This window comes from Mobula birostris, chromosome 1 (genome assembly GCF_030028105.1).
Source record: "Mobula birostris isolate sMobBir1 chromosome 1, sMobBir1.hap1, whole genome shotgun sequence".
NCBI lineage: Eukaryota > Metazoa > Chordata > Chondrichthyes > Myliobatiformes > Myliobatidae > Mobula > Mobula birostris.
The window spans coordinates 190,891,025-190,911,360 of NC_092370.1; the positions used below are offsets into that span (position 1 = coordinate 190,891,025).

Sequence of the window (20,336 nt, forward strand, 5' to 3'; positions counted from 1 at the left end):
CTTTGTCCAGTGGTATGAACTTGGGCAACCATGAACATGTCCTTTTGAATGAGGTGAAAACTAAGTCGTGATATATAGAATCTGTCTAGGATGAGAGAGGTTGCAGTACAAGTGAGGGTATTCTTGAAATAGTAAATTCAGAAACTAAAAGGTGTAAGTCAAAACTTGAGGGACAACAACTCACCTTATAAGGGAATACGATAGAAATAGACCAAGAATGAAGGGGTGGTGCTGTGAAGACAGTCTAGTTAGTCCAAAACTCAGCCCATCTACCGCCACCCCTCAGGAACGTTGTCTTATTTAGTTGTATACTCAGATGACAATGAACGAACTTTGAACTACTAATATTCAGCACTAGGAGTAGATTCAATGGGCTTCAGAATGATGAAAGCTGTTCTCACTAGAACATTCTTCAGGAAATGGTCTGGAAAAATATTGTTCTCTGACTGAGGATTTGAAAGGCTCACATTTCCAGCAGAAGGAATTGGTCATTAAATGAAAGCTGAAGAAACTGCAGATGCTAGACATCTGAAACAAAATTAACAGCTGTTGGAAACACTCAGCAGGTTGGCCAGTATGTGTGTTGGCATTGGCATGTACCAAGATAGTGAAAAGCTTCTCTTGTATACTGTTTATACAGATCAAATTATTACACACTGCATTGTGCTAGAATAGGGTAAAACAATAATAATACTTAATAAAGTGTAAAAGCTACGGGAAAAGTGCAGTGTAGGTGGACGATAAGTGCAAGATCATAACGAGGTAGATCGTGAGGCCAGGAGTCCCACTTTGTCGTTCAAGAATCTGGTAACAGTGGGACAGAATCTATTCTTGAGCCTGGAGGAACTCAATAGGGCCGTGATCTTGACCGGTTCCTGGCTCGTTTCTTTCAGCATTTTGTGTGTGGTAATCTGGATTTCCAGCGTCTGTAGGATTTGGGCTGTTGAGCCAGGTGGTACGTACACTTCTGCATCTATTTCGTGTGGAAGAAACATAACATTTGAGGTCCTGACGAAGGGTCTCGGCCTGAAACGTCGACTGCACCTCTTCCTACAGATGCTGCCTGGCCTGCTGCGTTCACCAGCAACTTTGATGTGTGTTGCTTGAATTTCCAGCATCTGCAGAATTCCTGTTATTTGAGGTCTTTGGTCTTTTGGGATTAGAAGGGGGGGGGGAATTAGTAAAAGTGCTGGCAGCTCTCTGGCTCCCGGGCCGGTGGGGCCGAGTTGCCTGTCTCTCCCCCTCCCCCCACGCTTCCTCCCACAGGCTGATGTCATATCACGTGACGGTCGCGCAGAATTTTGTAAACAGGCTTGTGGCTCCGAAATTAGCTGAAAACGCGGGGGGATCCTGAGATTAGGAGATAAAAGTAACCGAGTCTTTAGAGCTTCCAGATAACTTTATTCCAGCATTGCTAAAGTAGTTTAAAATAATATTTATAGTGTGTAAATTAGCGAGGTTTTCCACTGTGGTTTCTGAGGTGGCTGTAGTGTGCTGGATTAACTCACCCCCCCCGCCGCCTCTGCTTTGCAGCGTTCCCGCCTCACTTCCGGTGCGAGGCCCCGAGCCGGGACTGGAAGTGGAGGCGATGAGATAGTGGTGGCGGCGCTGAGGGCGTGAAGTTAGCGAGTGGCCGGGAGCCACCGGGGGGTGGAGCGGACCGATAGAGTGAGCTGGAACGGCGCTCCGCGGCCCAGAACCAACCGCTGTGGGAGGGGAAGGAGTGAGGGGCGGGCGGCCGGGGCGGCAGGCCGGGAGCCGGGCGATGGCGTTGTGCGGGGCCATGGCGGCGGCGGCCGCCCTGCCGTGCGAAGTCATCGTGCACATCTTCTCCTTCCTGCCCCCCTGGGACCGGTTGCGGGCCTCGTCCGTCTGCTCCAAGTGGCGCGAGTGCCTCTTCTACCCTTCGCTGTGGCCGGAGCTGCGGCTCCGCCTCCGCGGCTCGGCCGCCGAGCGCTGCCGCCTCGACTTCCTCATGAAGAAGTGCGGCTCATTCGTGCGGGAGCTGCGGGTGGAGTTCGAGAGTGGCGGCGGGGGCCGGCCCGACCCCCTCAGGAGTTACATGGACGAGGTTGTATGCGTGTTGAAAAGCGTGAGGAGCAACCGCAACCTGCAGAAACTCAGCGTGTTCGGCGACATATACCTGCAGGAGCCTGACGACAAACACTCGCACGAGTAGGTGTCCGGCAGGGGGGAGAGCGGGAGGCAGGGGTCCGGGGTCCCAGACAGGCTTGGAAGCCGTGCCCTGTTCATGTTGCACGACATCTTGTTTGTCTACCTGACTGTCCCTTCCTTCCCCGAGCGATTGATATGTAGTGGCTTTGGTCTCAGTTCTCTCTGCTGCAATATCGCGTTGTTTCTCAGTATCCACAAGCCCTTTATGAGTTAGGGAGCAGAGAATTGCAGCCGATTCTATTACTTAGTGTGTTTGTTACAGGCACTTTCGCACCCTTCCTCCAAAATATTGATTGTTGCACCTTTAAAAATAACATGTTCTGTGAGTCTTCAGTGCGCTTGGGAAACATTTGGCTTTGTGGGTCCGCCTGTCCTGGGCCCTACATTTTCATAGAGCGAGCAGCGAAACTTTGCACAGGGTCATTTTTGTCCTATCTTTACATAATATTAATGGATATTTAATTGATTAAAATACCTGTTTTCTTCCTCCCCGTCATGCTGGGACTTGGCTAGTGTTTTTTTTGCCAACTACTGTTTGTGCCTTTTTTACTGGCTGGTATGTAGCATGGGGGAGATCATTTAGCAAGTAGCGGAACTTCCGTAGATGCTGCCTAACCTGCTGAGTTCCTCCAGCAATTTGGTATGTTGCTTTGGATTTCCAGCATCTGCAGACCTTCTCGTGTTTGTGTTTTAAACTTTAAAATCCATAAAATCTTAACTTTATCAATAATACTGATAGTAACATACAGAGCCTCAACAAATAGTCATAGAAAAGTACGTTACAGAGTGCTGGCCCGCTGGTCCATCGAGTCCATGCCAAACCATTTAAACTGCCTTCTCCCATTGACCTGCACCCCGACCATAGCCCTCCATACTCCCTACCATCCAAGTACCTATCCAAACTTCTCTTAAGTGTTGAAATTGAGCTCGCATGCACCATTTGTGCTGGCAGCTCTCATGACCTTCTGAGTAAAAAATTTCCCCTCTGTTCCCTTAAACTTTTCACCTTTCACCTTTAACCCATAACCTCTAGTTGTAGTCCCACCCAACCTCAGTGGAAAAGGGGTATATACCTTATCTATACCCCTCATAATTTTGTATACCTCTATCAAATCTTACCTCAGTCTTCTAAATTCCAAGGAATAAAGTGCTGATCTATCAATCTTTTGTTATAACTCGGATCCTCCTGTCCTGCAAAATCCTTGTGAACTTTCTCAGTACTCTTTCAACCTTATTTACAACAATCATGTAGGCAGGTGACCAAAACTGCACACAATAATCAAAATTAGGTTTCGCCCAATGTCTTGTACAACTTCAACATAACATCCCAATGCCTGTATGCAGTACTTGGATTTATGAAGGCCAATGTGCCAAAAACTTTCTTTACAATCCTATCTTCCTGTGTCTCCACTTTCAATGAATTATCGACCTGCATTCCCACGTCCCTTTGTTCTACTATTTCTCAATCTCCAGGTCTATCCATTTCCCCCCCAAAAAAGGTACAATAAGCAGTCCAGAGATTCTTTTTCCCTGACATATCTTGACATTTTTGATTTATCCATTGGGTCAGGCTGTAAAGAAGACTTGTACAACAGAATAGCTGAACAACTCAGTGAAGAGCAGTGCTAATATTACTTCTGCATCTTTGGATTGTGAAAATTAGATGTGCAAGCTTTATTCCTGAGGATGCTGAAATTGAAACTAAGATTTAAATTTTGCTTTCTTTTTGTTAATATTTGCTTTGAGGCTGTACTGAATGCATATTACTTTGAGTTATTGCAATATATAAATATGGCACTTTGTAGTGGTAGGCAAGTAGTATTGATTAAGAGTCTTAAAAACTTTACATTTTGCCCGACGCTGGCCTGAGTCGACGTAGTAGTTACATTTATGTCCTGTGAGTTCTAAGATCTTTATAGGATCAACTGTTTTGTATCATACATACTGTATTTAACTAAAGGTAGTGTCATAGTAAGGGAAGTAATATTTCCATTAGTAAACCCCAGTGAAAAATGCAGACTTGTTGACCATAATTATCTGGCTAATTAATACAGCAATCAATATTCCTTTCTTTTTCAATCTTTTTATTAGTTTCATAAAGATATAAACATGATGGTAGTACAAAGTTATCAGGAATACATTGTTATAATTAACGAGTGATTATAAAGCTAAATAATACTTAAATGATAAAACTCCCAATCATATAGGATACCAATGAATAATATAAAACAAAGAAAAATATCTAAACAAAAATCATGAGAAAGGGAAAAAAATCAATATTCCTTATGATTGTAAAATTGGAACCATTTAAGGAAATCTTTGATTCTGCAACTTAAAATATTCTTTATTTGTTTTGCTTGAGTTTTTATTTTATTGTAGAAAGCTGCTGGGTTGCATTAGATTTGGAGAATTTTTTTTAACCAATGACAAGAGTCTCTTGTCTCTTGTATAACTTATATTTGCCCTTTTATTTTTCTGTCTTTTTAATGTTTGTGATTTCTCTTCCGGTTTCATTTTCTTTTTCTTTTATTTCTATTTCTTTAGATCGCTACTTAAAACAAAAGTCTGAGCAGATTATTTTTATCCCAGTCTGCATCCATTGGTTCTTCAGTATGCTAAAGAATATTTTCTGCTGCTCCAGACAATTTATAGATTTTTACAAAATATATAGGTCTCATACCAGTGGAATTGTTGCCCTTTTGTTAAAGGTAAGGTTTACTAGGGTATATTGCACTTTCAGGAGTTTAATACTGAAACTTGATGTATTAAAAATGGAAGTTAGCCTCTGCCTCTACATGAAAGTGAAATTTGATAATTAATTTCCAATTATATTTTAATGTGATTGTCATAAGACCCAGTACCTTACGTAAAGGAATCAAATATCAAAGCGTATTTCCTTTGTTGGAGGAAACATAAAAAGACATATGCTATATATGATTGGAAAATGTTACCACTAAAATAGCTTGCAGATCAAAAGTACAGAATTCTCAGTTTTCACTAAAGCTTATCTATCAATATAAAATGAAGATCTACAGTTGATGCACATTACAAATCTCCATCTCTCAGCAAACTGGTAGGATTTGGGGCTGGGCTATGGCTGCTCTGTAAATTGAGTGGTTGCTGCATGTTGCAGAGCTGATCCTCCATTGCATCGTTTGTCTGTGCTTGTTGCTAGGATAGGTGTGTGATGTAGCTCATTCACATGTCTACAGCTTTACTGCAGTAAGTGGTCATGCTGAAGGAAGTATGAATAATATCTATGCAGTAATGTAGTCTAGTTGTGGTTTGAGATCTGAGTGAAATTTGTCAAACTCAGGAAAACTGTCCTGTGGTGATCTGATCCTGCGTTCAGTTTGCTTGTGTTTCTGTTTTCAGTGTTTCTTGGGTTTTTTTTTGAATTTGTTAGGGCATTCTGAGCTGAGTTAGACATTTATGGAGGAGCCTGCAAAATACCAAAAGCATCACAGCACCAATAAACTGCAGAATAGTGTGGCTTTCACATCTATCTTGGAGCAGTTCTGTTTGTGAGTGGAAGGAGAACAACTTTTTAAAAATAATTGCTGTCTCTTCTGTTTTATTTAACAAGTATGTTGTTTTAATTCTGAAACTTATTAAATGCTTTTTGGCAGTGAATTGACACTGTTCGTGTCAATGTTTGTAAAATTATTTTGGATGTTTCAGCCCTGTAATTATCATCAGCATGACTGGTAAGTACAATTCTGTGGATTAAACATGTTCATGGAATATGACAGCTGACGTAATAGTAAAAATCAAGAAAATGTTTTCTTAATAAATAATGAATACTAAATTAGAAAAGCATCCTGCAACATATTTGTTTGAAGAACACTAAGTAACTGAGGGAGACAATATAATTTGGAATAACTATACTTTGCCACCATCTCATGTGCAGCATTGATACTGCAGTGAGAAGAAGAATGCAACTGGCCCAGGTATTTTGTATTTTGCTTGAAGGTGCGCTTTGGTGCAGGTTCTACACCCTGGAGTATTGCCCTTTTCATCAAACCAACATTCCAAAAATTACTATCATCCCCAAAATGTTACCTAACATGCAAAATACAGAGAATGGTAATTGAAAAAACCATCCTGTGGGGGATGTTAATATAACCTGAAAAGCAAGTGCCTTCAATTGAATTATTTTTCCATAGCTTTCAACCAATGGATCATTTTTTTTTAGGAAAGTAACTGCTTGATTAAGGAATTTGTATTTAATGTTTTTTTCATTAAATGGAAGCTGATTACTATATATGACATAAGAAAGTTCAAAGCCCAGAAATCCACAGCTTAAATGTGTAAAGAAATAATGAAAAAAAGTCAAATAACTGCAGATGCTGGAAAACTGAAATTAAAATAAGTGTTTGAGATGCTCAGGTCAGGCAGCATCTATGGACAGAGGATCAGTTAATTGTGATCAGAATTGGAGTTCAAACATGCTTTAACTTGCAGAGAAACAGGGAGGGGCAGAGGGTATAAAGGGACTGAGCTAATGGAGTAACTGTATTTTAATAATTGGAACTGTGTAGTTGGTTCTGACAATGGTAAAATCTAAAGTATAACTGGGAATTTTTGTGGTGAAAGGAGTATCAAGAAAAAGTGCAGATTTCAATTGACAGTAAGTGATGGGTGCATGGATTTTTCTTGTTTCATCCTTGTAGCTCTGATTCAGTATGCATCCTGTTCCCAATAAACTCTGGGTGCAGAGTTGAAGGATTTTAAGGGCTTTTGTCTTAAATGAATTGCTGATGTTTAGAAATGTAGCAAATGTAATACTTTTGTTTATTACAGAATCCAACAATTGATTGAAGAGGTATTGGGAAATTCCAAACATCTGAAATGGCTCTCCCTTGGTTTTATGCTGGAGGTAGTAACTCCCACAACACTAGCAGCCTTGCCTCAGTCCAGTGCCAACTGCATTGAACATCTGAGTCTCCTGGATACCCACTTTATTAATAAAACCCCAATTATTGAGGCAGTTGAGTTGGAGCGCTTTCTTAACCTGCGATCACTTGCATTGGATTTCTGCGATTTTACTGCTGAAGTAACACGAGTACTCGCCAACAGCAACCATGTGCCTTTGCATAGGTTGTCTCTTGTAATACATCATCTCTCGATGTCCAACATACACGTTTTAGATAACATGCCACAAGATGCAGATTGGAAGGTGCTTACCAGGCACTGTGCAAATCTTCATGTTTACATCATGGCCTTTAATGTCAGGAATGACATTTTGCTTAGAATTCTGAAGCCAAGCATACCTTTAGGGAGAATTCACTTTGACAGCTCAACTAATGGTGTTTCAGGTGCCGTGGTAGATCTCATATCCAGGCAGTATGACAAATCCCTTACCCACTTCCTCCTAATAAAGGATGCAGAGCAAGGCATTAATGGTTTTCCAGATCTCAGCGACAACCGCAATGAAGACCCTTTGGTGCTTTTGGCATGGAAGTGTACAAAGCTTTCTCACCTTTCAATCCATGGTAAGCAGTGGGTCTATTTGTGCTTTTTTTTTGTATTAATGTTGGTCTTGGTGCGATAATTTTTGACTTGTGTTTCTCTTGAGTATTTATTCTTGAATAATAGAAAGCAACAAACTTTGCAGAAAAATAAACTGTATAGATTGAATAGTAAAGCAGTGCAAAATTAGACATTTACAGGAGAAATAATGTTAGCTGAAGAGCCTTCCCGTGCTGTGCTGTTCCATGAAATTGTCAAAATTTCTAGAGCAGTTAATCATTAAAATGAAATTAGATTTCTGGCCAATGAACTAATTTTTGTACTGAATATTAAATTGGTGAAATATGTTTTAGAGGATTATGCTTCCACTGTTGAACTGGTTTCTTGGGAAAACAGCAATGTGAAATTTTAGATAGCAACTTTATTGTGATTGTCATGGTGCTGCATTGTGGATTGCTTGGTGATGTATTTTAACCTTATCTGGAGTCCATAGTTAATAGCCAAGTTTGTGTGAATTCTGTAAAATAAATAAATAAATAAATAATTGTGTAAATATTGTTTGAGTCCCTAATTTTTAAATTTTTTCCTCAATCCAGGTTATGCAGTTTGGGCGCATAATCTCATTGCTATAGCTCGGCTCCGTGGGCCAGAGCTGCAAGTCCTGGAGGTCACTGAGGAAAGCATTAATTTTGATGAAGATGCGATGGCTGACCTGGATGGAGATCCTGTGCAGAATCTCATTGAAGAAGTGTCCATAGGCTTAGGAAAGCGGTGGCATCCAGTAATGAAAAATGAAACCCTTTACGTTTTCAGTGAGACCACTCGTTATTTTTACAAAGAGATGCAGCGCTTCAGTGAAGGCATTTAGCATTTCAAAACTTGTGTATTAGAGGGCCCTGCATTTTTCAGTAATAAGTTAACATTTACATGTGCTGTTAATTAGTATTAGTTATAAATATATACACTTGTTTATCTTGCTTAACCTGTAAATGTAGTCGGTATTGGTTTAGAAGTAGATGTGGCAAGAGTCACTGGATTTTCTCTGTCAGCGCCTGTGTCAACTGCCAAAGAAAACAGAATGAAGAAGTGCCCACATGCTGGCAGGGGCAGGCCAATGGCTGGTCAGCCAGAACCTACGAGTTTAAAAGGTCGAATTTTCGACCTGTGGTACACAGCTGTGCTGTGGCTCAGTCAACAACTTTCAGCTCTTAAATGAACGTGCACCTGGTTCACTGTGAATAGTGAATACAAAAAAAAATCAGTTCTAACAAAGCTATGAGCTGCTGCTATGATTTTTGAGAACATTCCACTAGGATAACTTTTAAAATCTTGTTAAAGCAAGAGGCTTTAAAAGCCGCAATGTTCAGGGCAACCGCGGGTACAGTCGTGGTCTCTGTGAGACTAGCACCTGACCCCAGTTTTAAGTGGTACGAATGTTGTGCATTTAATGTAAAGGACAGCCAGTATTACTCAGTGTGGCCATCATGCTGCCCAGCAGTGCTGTGACCTGGCTGCTTTGTATAAGCTTGTAAAACAAATTTACTGTATGCAACATATGTCAAGATTCTATTTATGAAGAAAGTGTGAGTGGTGATTGTTTCAAATGGTTTTACCATCTTGTCAAAGATGATGCATTTTGACAGGTGTGCATTATGTTGCGTGTCTCCAGTGATTAATGCACTTACCATGCGGATTTTATATGTACATCTGTAGAGTGGATCCACTGGTGCAATGTATGAAAATGCCAGATGTGGTGAGATTTTATCATTGAATGAGATCATATGAAATACTGACAGAAAATGTGAGGAAAGCAGTTGAATGTTAAATTAATGTTTAAAGTTGTGTTGACTGCTGATTGTTTTAATCTATCAATAAAGCATTCAAATGTCTTATTTACGTAATGTTTAGTGCTAAAGTTTTGGGAATTTACAATGACGTTTTAAGCTTTATCATGTTGTAGGCTTTGCCAGAAGTTGCATGTACTGACAGTAACTACATTGATTGGTTTAAAAGTCTAAACTAGTTTACATACACTCTGAATACTGTATTAGTATTTGCAGTAAAGTGTGGTTACAAACTTTATCACTGATTTTGCTCCTACCGTACTACTTAAATGTTTAGCACTTCAAATATGAAATTGCAGTGATCTTATGAGGTTTCATTACCATAATGATTCTACAATACTCTTCCCCAATAACCATCAAGATGTGAAAAAGGTTTAAATATAATTAGAAGAACTGGGCCCTTGGACTTGTTTGAAGATCTTTCTACAGTGTTTTTTGAAACTTGTTTGCTTCATGGTATGCATTTCTATATAATGGAATGTTCTGGCTAGGCAAAACTGTTTGATGGCAGTAACTGAGGAATGTGCTGTGCGGATAGTATAGAAGCAGTGACTTGTATACTTGCCTGTTAAGAATAGAAATACTAGGAATTTGTGGTAAGTGAGATATTGAGGATACTAGTTCCATTATTATAGAATGATACATTCTTGGGATGTATTCAGATGGCAATTGTCTTCTGTTTAGTGCCACTTAAATTGGGTTGGTTGGATTTTCATATTTTTGCTAGGCACTTCAGAGGCCAAATAGAACCAATAAACCACCTAGTTACACTTGTAATTAATGTTTGCTAGACTTTATCATGGTTGGATATTGCAAAATCAGTTATCTGATTATTTACCACTGTTTCCAAATAGATGTGGTATGATGTTTTTTTGGAACTTGAGGTCCTTTAGCTCTTGGATAACTTGCATTTAGCAAGGGATGTCTCGCCAATGTTGATGCAATAAGGTTTGGATTCTGTAGTTCAGGGTTTCCCAACCTCTTATTTTATGCCATGGACCCCTGCTCTAGTTGATGGAAGAGAAAATATTCAAGGCCAGTGTTTACATAGACCACTGCTGTTTAGGGATTTTGAATTGTCTGTCTATTGTTTCTCTCATTGCTTTATTTCAAGTGCACAGTGCTATTCAATGAAAATATTTTGGTTTTCTCAGAAAGTCATTGCAACGCAATTAGACAGCAAACAGTAGTACGATTATCTGTTTTAGGGAATATTTCACAATTTGTTAATAACAAACGGAACCATTATCAATTATCATTCCAACTCAATCCCAAATTCCATCAGTTACTGTTAGCCTGAAATTTGTGCAAATCATTCCTAGGATTGTTCCATTTATTTGCCTGTCTTTAGTTAGTGAGCTGCTGCTTGAATTTGACCTCTTATTGCTTTATCTTTTTTGAAGTAGATAGGTGAGTGGTGGTAACTAAATACAATATTCTACCATTGTTTTCTTAGGCTATCTCCTTGTAGTGAAATATGATGTACTTGCTTTTCATAGTGGCATCTTGAAGCAGACCAAGTTTGATCACCATATCTAAGGACTGATTTCATCGTAAGGATCACTGCTATATCTTCTCTCCACCACCCCCCCCCCCAGAGGTGCAAGAACAATTAATGATCCAAACTGACCAATTTAATGCCTAAGAACTAAGTGGATAGGGATATAAAGTGGATGTGGAAAAACAACTTGTAAAGTCCCATAACCATTTACCTTCATTCCTATGTACGTGAAGTTGTATGCAAAAAAAAAATGCACATCAGAAGTTCATTGTTTAAATCAACCTTGTTTTTATTTTCAGTATGTTACAATAAACATTTTTACATTCTATATGTTCTTCAAACATTCCTTTTATCTTAGGCCTATAAATCTGCATTTACAGTGGTGGAACTAGTATTAGTACCACCTTGGACATGCACATGAATGACATTAATTAAAATTCCAACAATTCATATTGTTTTGCCATTCAAGTTAAGCATTTACAAATTCCTTACCTAAAATGGTCTGGATAAAAACAATGCTCTTAACTAAAACCAGTGCATGGTAAAACCCTGCAGTATTGCACAATAAAAGCTTAACTTCTATGCAAGACTCCTGAGGTGTACAATTCTAATCAAACAGCACTTTCAGAAAACGTGTGCCTTTATGCAAAGTGTAAGGTTACCACCAATTATAGCAAACATCAACAAAAAAATGCAATATCGTAACCTACACTTTACACTCTAATGCACTTTTTGATAAGTCAGACAGCCATTGATTCAGTTCCATCAGCAAATTATTTATCTTGTGAAAATGGATGTTCAGTTGAAGAAAACCTGGATAGAGGAAGCCGTGAAGGAAGAAGGCCGCCAGCAATACCTGGAACTGGTCTGGGTGGTAGGAAAGTTGGCCGAGGTGGTGGGAAATTACTCACATATGGTCGCAATGGATCTCTTACTAAAATAAAGAACAAAAGTTTTTCTTGGAATTTTAGTTATAACTTTTGGCCAAATAACTAGCAGCAACACCTAGACAATCTATCTTACTTAAATACCTCAGGCTCCAGCAACTAGGAGTGAATAGATTGACTACCTTTTCCATACAGGCAGCCAATCTCCTGCAACAGTTTTGACACATCATAAAAGCTGAAATCTACAATGGTTGTGAACAAAATATTTTTTTTAAAGTTGAGTTGACAAAATTCCTAATAAACACTAATGTTTTTAATTAAAAGGGATTTACCTTCTAACAGAAATAAACCCATTTAGGCATAATGCTGCTAACAGTCAAAGCTGCTGTTATTGAAATTGCTAGCTGGTGGTATTTCCCCACATGTTGAAAGTTGAAGCTTCACATTTCTATTTTATAAACTCAGAGGGGTTAAGTAAGAGCAAAAAGTACAAGGGCTTCAGATACATGCAAACACCAAATACTCCAACAAGTTGCACAGCATTTGACTTCAAAATGTTGTTGCCTCATCATCACCGGGTCTAAATTCCAGAACACCCCCCCCCCCCCAACAGCACAGGGGGAGTACTTTCACCAGGAAAACTACACTAGTTAAGATAGAGTTCACCCTACCTTCTGCATAAAATCAGACTGACAGATTGCAATAAGTAATTAAAAATAACTATTGCTCAAAATGTTCTTTCCAAGTATATCAACTCTCTGAACTCTGAAAGAGGCTGGTCACTCTTAAATAAGTGGGGGTAGTCGGCACAGATCCATAAGGGAACTGGATAAATGTACCATCTACTTAGCAGTTCAATCGTAATTACAACTTATCTTGCTATATGCAGGCATGAACCTACTAGTATTGTGAATGGAACTAGAATTAACATGTCTATAAGCAACACAAAAAAATTAACGTCTACTTCATACTTTATGAATGGAGGAAAAGTTATTGATAAGACAATTGGAGATGAATGAAACTGGATTATTGCCTCAAGGTTCTACATTAACATCAGACTAAGATGTCATAAATCAGACTTCAGCAGATGAGAATTTATTCCTCAATTAATCTTACGTTTATCTCATGGAACTGTCTATGCTTAAACCAAGGCTATAATAACTGCAGCTACGTGGCAGAACACAAACTGAGCATCAGTGAGCAAAATGAGTTGTTGACTACATTTAACTACAGTTGCAGCAGGGTAAACTAACATGACTAACCAGCAATTTATCCTAGTTTTTGAGGTAGGACATGCTGCAACAATTTTCTACATGCCCAAGTAGATTTCTGCATTACGTTGTACTGGAACAGTTTCATTGGATCATATTTTTCTTACACAATGTTTTTGTTGATCAGACATTGCTTACAGAGCTGCTGTCTTTTTTGAATCTACCCCATTTGCACAATGGAAGTCCCAAAAAATAACTTCGTACGTGCCCTCAATGTGAGCACTGCACTCCTACCAATATTATCACATACAGATGCAGCTGATGAGCAAGAAATAAGGTGGTTTCTAATCTTGTATTATCGCTCTGCTACCAAATGAAGTCTGCAGCAAACAGTTGATGTCTTACAGGAGTTGGGCTAGTTTTATCGGTGGTGGTGATGCTACTGATGACTGCAATGAACACTGAAGGTGTACAGTCAAAGCATATTCTAAGTTGTTACCACATTAAATGTTTCTAAATGGTGCTCAACATGGAAGGAAAATGATTCATCAGCTGAGAAAGACCAGTGGTGATGATCAACAAACTGGTCGAAGTCCATCTTTGACTTGATAGCATGAGACATTAGGAGTTCCAGTGTCAATATTGAGAATTTCATCTTGACTGTATACTGCTGGTGGAAATGCTATCTTCAAGCAGATGCTCCACTGATGAGCAGTGAAGTTATAGCCCGAGGCGGATTGCCAGGAAATTACATTCGCTTCTAAATTTAAGTATGGACAAAGGACTTGTCCACACAATAGATCCAAAATCAATCCCAGTTTATATTAACCATAACTCAGGGGCTAAAGGAGGAAAAGGTAGCTGCTGACTGCATCTTTTCGTGGTTGGGAAATGCATAGAAAAATATTGCTTTGTATATAATGGTAAGCATGCCACCAATCAAATATCACCTACAAAGAATGGTTGCTTCCACCTTAATACATTTTCCTTTACCTTTCTACACGACTTTTCAAATACAAATAGATGATTTCACTATACATACATAGCAGTCAATTGGATAAATAAATGTATACTTACTTCCCATGGAAGGATGAGGCGGCAAACCAAAAGCTCTTAGCGGGAAACGTTCCGGAGGACCATAGATTCCAACACGTGGAGGTAGTGGATGTCCTCTGAGTGGAACATGACCTCTTAAATCAACAGGTAATGAGGGAACGTGGCTGGGATAGGCAAGTGGGAAACCAGGTCGAATTCCAAACTCAGCTTCCACAGGAAGAGACTGGTTTAGAGATGCATTTAATAAGTCCTGCAGAGAAGATTATACATGGCTACTTCTCCAATATAAAGTCTCAAATCAAATAAAAGCATAGAGGTTCCAATAACTCTGAAGCTCATTATGAACAAATGCTCTAATGGTATGCAAACATAATAATCTGTGCAGAAATAAGACACAAGAAGAATGGACTACACTTACACAATCTTGGGCCTGGCTTTCTGAAGCAGAATTTGAAGTTTGCATGCTATTTTCTAGTTTGGGACGCCCATCTTCACATATCAAAGCTGAAGGTGAAAGTGAGTTATAAATATATCAGATAGTTTTAGTCATAGAACACAATAGCATAGAAACAGGCCATTTGGCCCATTCAGTGTGGTGATCTGCACAGTGCCACTGGCCTGCACCTGGAGTATAGGCTACCATACCCCTCCCATCCCAGCAGCTCGTTCCACACTTGCACTACGCTCCGAGTGAAGTTCCCCTTAAATATTTCATCTTTCACCCTTGAACTATGACCTCTAGTTCTAGTGTCATGCAACTGCAGTAAAAAAAAACCTGCTTGCATTTATCCCATCTATACCCTCTCAAATTTTATACCACTATCAAATATCCCCTCATTTTCCTATGCTCCAGGAAATACAGTCAAATTCTAATCATATCTTTCCTAATAACTGAGGTCTTCAAGTCCAGGGGCATCCTTGTAAGTTTTCTCTGTACTCTCAATCTTATTGATATCTTTCCCGTACATAGGTGACCAGGACTGCACACAATACCCCGACATTTGGCCTGACCAACATCTTATAGACACAAGAGATCCTGCAGAGGCTGGAAATCCAGATCAACACACACAAAGTGCTGGCGAAACTCAACAAGTCATGCAGAATCTATGGGAGTGAATGAACAGTTGAAGTTTTGGGCAAGGACCCTTCGTTGGGGCCTGATGATGGATCTCGGGCCAAAACATTGACTGTTCATTTATTTGCATAGATGCTCCTCCACCTGCTGAGTTCTGCCAGCATTTTGTGTGTATTTCTCACCAACATCTTATACAACTTCAACATAACATCCCAACTCCTGTACTCAGTCTTCTGATTTATGAAGGCCAATGTGCCAAAAAGCTTTCTTTACAAGCTTATCGACCTGTGATGCCACCTTGACGGAATTAATGGATCTATATTCCCCTGTTCTTCTGCACTCCCCAGTTCCCTACTTTCCACTGTGCAAGTCCTACACTGGTTTGTCCTCCCAAAGTGCAATCACCGCACACTTGTCTGTATTAAACTCCATCTGCCATGTTTTCAGCTGGTCTGGATCTGCAAGCTTTGATAGCCTTACTCACTGCTCAGTATGCCCCAAACCTTGGTGTATTCTGCAAATTTGCTGATCCAGTTTTCCACATTATCATTCAAGTCATTAATAGAGATGACAAACAACAGACCCAGCACTGATCTCCAGTCAGAGAGTGAACCATCTAGTAGCACGCTCCACCTTCTGCTAAGCTAATGTTGAAACAAATTTACTACATCCTGAATGTCAAGCGACTGAACCTCCTGGACCAGCCTCCCATGTGGACCTGATAGAGGCTCTGCTAAAGTCCATGTAGACAATCTCCACTGCCTTTCCTGCTATCCTCCTCAAAAAACTCTAAGGCTGATTTGACATGATGTATCACACAAAAAGCCAAGTTGACTATCACTTATATATATATATCCTGTCCATTAGAATATGTTCCAATAATTTACCCATGACTGCTATCAGGCTCATTGCTTATAAATTCTTGGTGTATTCGTAGAGCCTTTCTTGAACAATAGGACAACATTAGCTATTCTCCAGCCCTTCACCTGAGGCCAAGGATAGTTAAATATCTCTGGGCAATGGCCCCTACAGTTTCTGCACCAGCCACCCACAAAGTCCAAGATGACACCTTGTCATGCCCTGGGGTCTTACTTATCCACCCTAATGTACCTCAAGACAGCAAGACAGCTTCTGTGATCTGGATACGACCCTCACTACTGTTTTGCCTCAGCTCTATATACTGTGTCCATCTCCTGAGTAAATATAGTAAACATAAATTTTGTTCCTTGTTTTTCTTTCTGCTCTAAATGTATCTGCAGAAACCCTTGGGATTCTCCTTCATGTTGTCTATCAGAGCAACATCATGTCCCCCTTTATCCTTCTGGATTTCCCTTTTAAGTGTTCTCTTGCATTTCTTATACTTTTCAAGTACCTCATTTCTTACTTCTTGCATATACCTGCTATGCAACTCCTTAACCAGGGTCTCAATATCCCTTGAAAATCAAGATTCCCTAAACCTGTTATTCTTGGCTTTTATTCTGACAGGAACCTACTAACTCTGTACTCCCAATATTTCACTTTTGAAAGCCTCCCACTTACCAAGCATCCCTTTGCCAGAAAACAACCATTCCTAGTCCTCACCTGCCATCAAAAAAAATGGACATTTTCCAATTTAGAATCTCAATCCAAGACCTGTCCTATTCTTCTCCATAATTATGCTGAAACTAATGGAACTGTGAATACTAGATCCGAAGTCACCTTCCCTGTCTCATTCCCTAATAGAAGATCTAGTATCGTGCTCTCTATATTTGTGACTTCTATGTATTTTGATTAAGGAAATCTCTCTGAGCACATTTGACAATCCCAGTCAATATGTGCAAAGTTCAAATCACCTACTATCGCAACCTTTTTTTTCTTGTAACTGTTATCTCTCTATAAATTTGCTTGTCTAAATCCTACTGACTATTGGGAGGTCTATACTACACTCCTATTAAAGTGGACGCTCCTTTCTTATTCTCCAATTCCACCCATAAAGCTTCAGTAGGCAAGCACTCCTGTCTGAGCACTGCTGTATCATTTTCCATGACTAGTACCTCTCTCTTTTTAAATTGTGCCCCTCTATCATGTCTAAAACAATGGAGCTTGAAACACTGACCTGCCAGTCCTGCCCTTCCTGCAACCAAGTCTCACTAATGGCTACAAAATCATAATTCCATGTGTTTATTCATCCTCCGAGCTCATACCTACAATATTTCTTGCATTGAAATAGACAGAACATTAGTCCCATCATTCTCAACCTTTTAGTTCTTGTCTTTTTATGTAGGCTTAAGGCTACTTTTCCCAAAACCATTCCACTTGCTGTCCTGGAACTCTGGTTCGCAGTTCCCCGCAATTCTCATTTAAACTGCACCCCCCCCCCCAACCAAATCTATTTTTTTTGTATTTCTCTTTTGCAATGTAAGCTATTGTAAATAAACAGGAATGTACATGTATGTAGAGAGTCAGAAAATATATTCAGAACGACACTTTTCCAAATGTAGAGGTGTACCAATTTATAAATCATCATTGCTGCTAAGGAAAAAAATGATCTAAACTCTGAGCCCAAGTTATAGCTAGAAATCAACATCTTAACTTTTATTAAGAGTTGGTTACTTTGCTTCTTATTAGAATATAGAAAACCTACAGCACAATACAGGCCTTTCAGCCCACCATGCTGCGCTGAACATGTACTTTCTTTGCAAAATTACCTGGGGTTAACCAAAGCCCTCTACTTTTCGAAGCTCCATGTACCTATCCAGGAGTCTCTTAAAAAACCCTATTGTATCTACCTCCACCACAGTTGCTGGCAGCCCATTCCACGCACTCACCACTCTCTGCGTATAAAACTTACCAGACATCTCCTCCATACATCTCATCTCATCTTCCAAGCACCTTAAAACTGTGCCCTCACATGTTAGCCATTTCGGCCCTGGGAAAAAGCCTCTGACTATCCACACAATCAATGCCTCTAATCATCTTATACACCTCCAGCAGGTCACCTCTCATCCTCTGTCGCTCCAAGGAGAAAAGGTCAAGTTCATTCAACCTAATCTCCTAAGGCAAGCTCCCCAATCCAGGCAACATCCTTGTAAATCTCTTCTGCACCCTTTCTATAGTTTCCACATCCTTCCAGTAATGAGGTGACCAGAACTGAGCACAGGACGGCAAGCGGGGTCTGACCAGGGTCCGAGACAGCTGTAACATTACATCTCGGCTCTTGAACTCAATCCCACGGTTGATTAAGGCCAATGCAACGTATGCCTTCTTAACCAACCCGCGCAGCAGCTTTGAATGTCCTATGGATATGGACCACAAGATCCCACTGATCCTCCACACTGCCAAGAGCCTTACTATATTCTACCATCATATTTGACCTACCAAAATGAACCACCTCACACTTATCTGGGTCGAACTCCACCTGCCACTCCTCCCCCCAGTTTTGCATCCTATTAATGTCCCACCGTAACTTCTGACAGCTTTCCACACTTTCCACTACACCCCCAACCTTTGTGTCATCAGCAAATTTACTAACCCATCTCTCCACTTCTTCATCCATGTCATTTATAAAAATCACGAAGAGAAGGGGTCCCAGAACAGATCCCTGAGGCACACCACTGGTCACCGATCTCCAAGCAGAATATGACCTGTCTACAACCACCCTTTGCCTTCTGTGGGCAAGCCAATTCTGGATCCACAAAGCAAGGTCCCCTTGGATCCCATGCCTCCTTACTTTCTCAAGCCTTGCATGGGGTACCTTGTCAAATGCTTTGCTGAAATCCACATACACTATATCTACTGCTCCACCTTAATCAATATGTTTAGTCACATCCTCAAAAAATTCAATCAGGCTCCTAAGGCTCGACCTGACTTTGGCAAAGCCACGTTGACTATTCCTAATCATATTATGCCTCTCCAAATATTCATAAATCCTGCCTCTCAGGATCTTCTCCATCAACTTACCAACAACTGAAGTAAGACTCACTGGTCTATAATTTCCTGGGCTACCTCTACTCCCTTTCTTGAACAAGGGAACAACATTTGCAACCCTCCAATCCTCTGGAACCTCTCCCGTCCCCATTGATGATGCAAAGATCATTGCCAGAGGCTCCAAAATCTCCTCCCTCACTTCCCACAGCTACAGCCTACCTGGGGTATATCTCATCCAGTCCCAGTGACTTATCCAACTTGATGCTTTCCAAAAGCTCCAGCACATCCTCTTTCTTAAGGTCTATATACTCAAGCTTTTCAGTCTGCTGTAAGCCATCCCTAAAATTGCTAAGGTCCTTTTCTGTAATGAATACTGAAGCTAAGTGTTCATGAAGTACCTCTGCTACCTCCTCCGGTTCCATACACACTTTTCCACTCTCACACTTGATTGGTCCTATTCTCTCACGTCTTATCCTCTTGCTCTTCACATACTTGTAGAATGCCTTGGGGTTTTCCTTCATCCTGCTTGCCAAGGCCTTCTCATGGCCTCTTTTAAGTTCATTCTTAACCTCCTTCCTGCTAGCCTTATAATTTTCTAGATCTCTATTATTACCTAGTTTTTTTAACCTTTCGTAAGCTTTTCTTTTCTTCTTGACTAGATTTTCAACAGCCATGGTTCCTGTACCCTACCATCCTTTCCCTGTCTCATTGGAACAAACCTATGCAAATATCCCCTGAACATTTGCCACATTTCTGCTGTACATTTCCCTGAAAACATCTGTTCCCAATTTATGATTCCAAGTTCCTGCCTAATAGCCTCATATTTCCCCTTACCCCAATTAAAGGCTTTCCTAACTTGTCTGTTCCTATCCATCTCCAATGCTATGATAAAGGAGATAGAATTGTGATCACCATCTCCAAAATGCTCTCCCACTGAGAGACCTGACACCTGACTAGGTTCATTTCCCAATACCAGATCAAATACAGCCTCTGCTCTTGTAGACTTATCTACATATTGTGTCCAGAAACCTTCCTGAACACACCTAGCAAATTCCACCCAATCTAAACCCCTTGCTCTGAGGAGATCCCAATCAATATTGGGGAAATAAAATCTCCCACCACGACAACCCTGTTTTTATTGCATCTTTCCAGAATCTGTCTCCCTATCTCCCCATCGATGTCCCTGTTACTATTAGGTGGTCTATAAAA

General features: G+C 40.2%; 2 protein-coding genes across 2 annotated transcripts in view; one reads left to right on the forward strand and one right to left on the reverse strand.

Annotated features, from left to right (window-relative positions):
- Positions 1-1,540: 1,540 nt before the first annotated feature.
- Positions 1,541-11,320, forward strand: fbxo33 (F-box protein 33). Its single transcript, XM_072267795.1, has 3 exons — positions 1,541-2,175; positions 6,979-7,670; positions 8,244-11,320. Exons 1-3 carry the CDS (start codon positions 1,766-1,768, stop codon positions 8,513-8,515), a joined length of 1,374 nt encoding a protein of 457 aa, XP_072123896.1. The 5' UTR covers positions 1,541-1,765; the 3' UTR covers positions 8,516-11,320.
- mia2 (MIA SH3 domain ER export factor 2) overlaps positions 11,257-20,336 on the reverse strand; it is a 79,483-nt gene continuing 70,403 nt past the window's right edge. Inside the window, exons 28-30 of the mRNA XM_072267766.1 lie at positions 14,565-14,650; positions 14,168-14,396; positions 11,257-11,926 (exon numbers count right to left, since the gene is read on the reverse strand). Coding sequence (XP_072123867.1) covers positions 11,766-11,926; positions 14,168-14,396; positions 14,565-14,650 — 476 coding nt within the window. The 3' untranslated portion in view covers positions 11,257-11,765. The remainder of the gene's footprint in view (positions 11,927-14,167; positions 14,397-14,564; positions 14,651-20,336) is intronic.

What these genes read in the sequence shown, in the direction of transcription:
- fbxo33 (XM_072267795.1), top strand. Translation starts at nt 1,766, where the DNA reads ATGGCGTTGTGCGGGGCCATGGCGGCGGCGGCCGCCCTGCCGTGCGAA. An exon ending in GACGACAAACACTCGCACGA is followed by an intron (nt 2,176 to 6,978) that starts GTAGGTGTCCGG and finishes TGTTTATTACAG; the next exon opens with AATCCAACAATTGATTGAAG. An exon ending in TTCTCACCTTTCAATCCATG is followed by an intron (nt 7,671 to 8,243) that starts GTAAGCAGTGGG and finishes TCCTCAATCCAG; the next exon opens with GTTATGCAGTTTGGGCGCAT.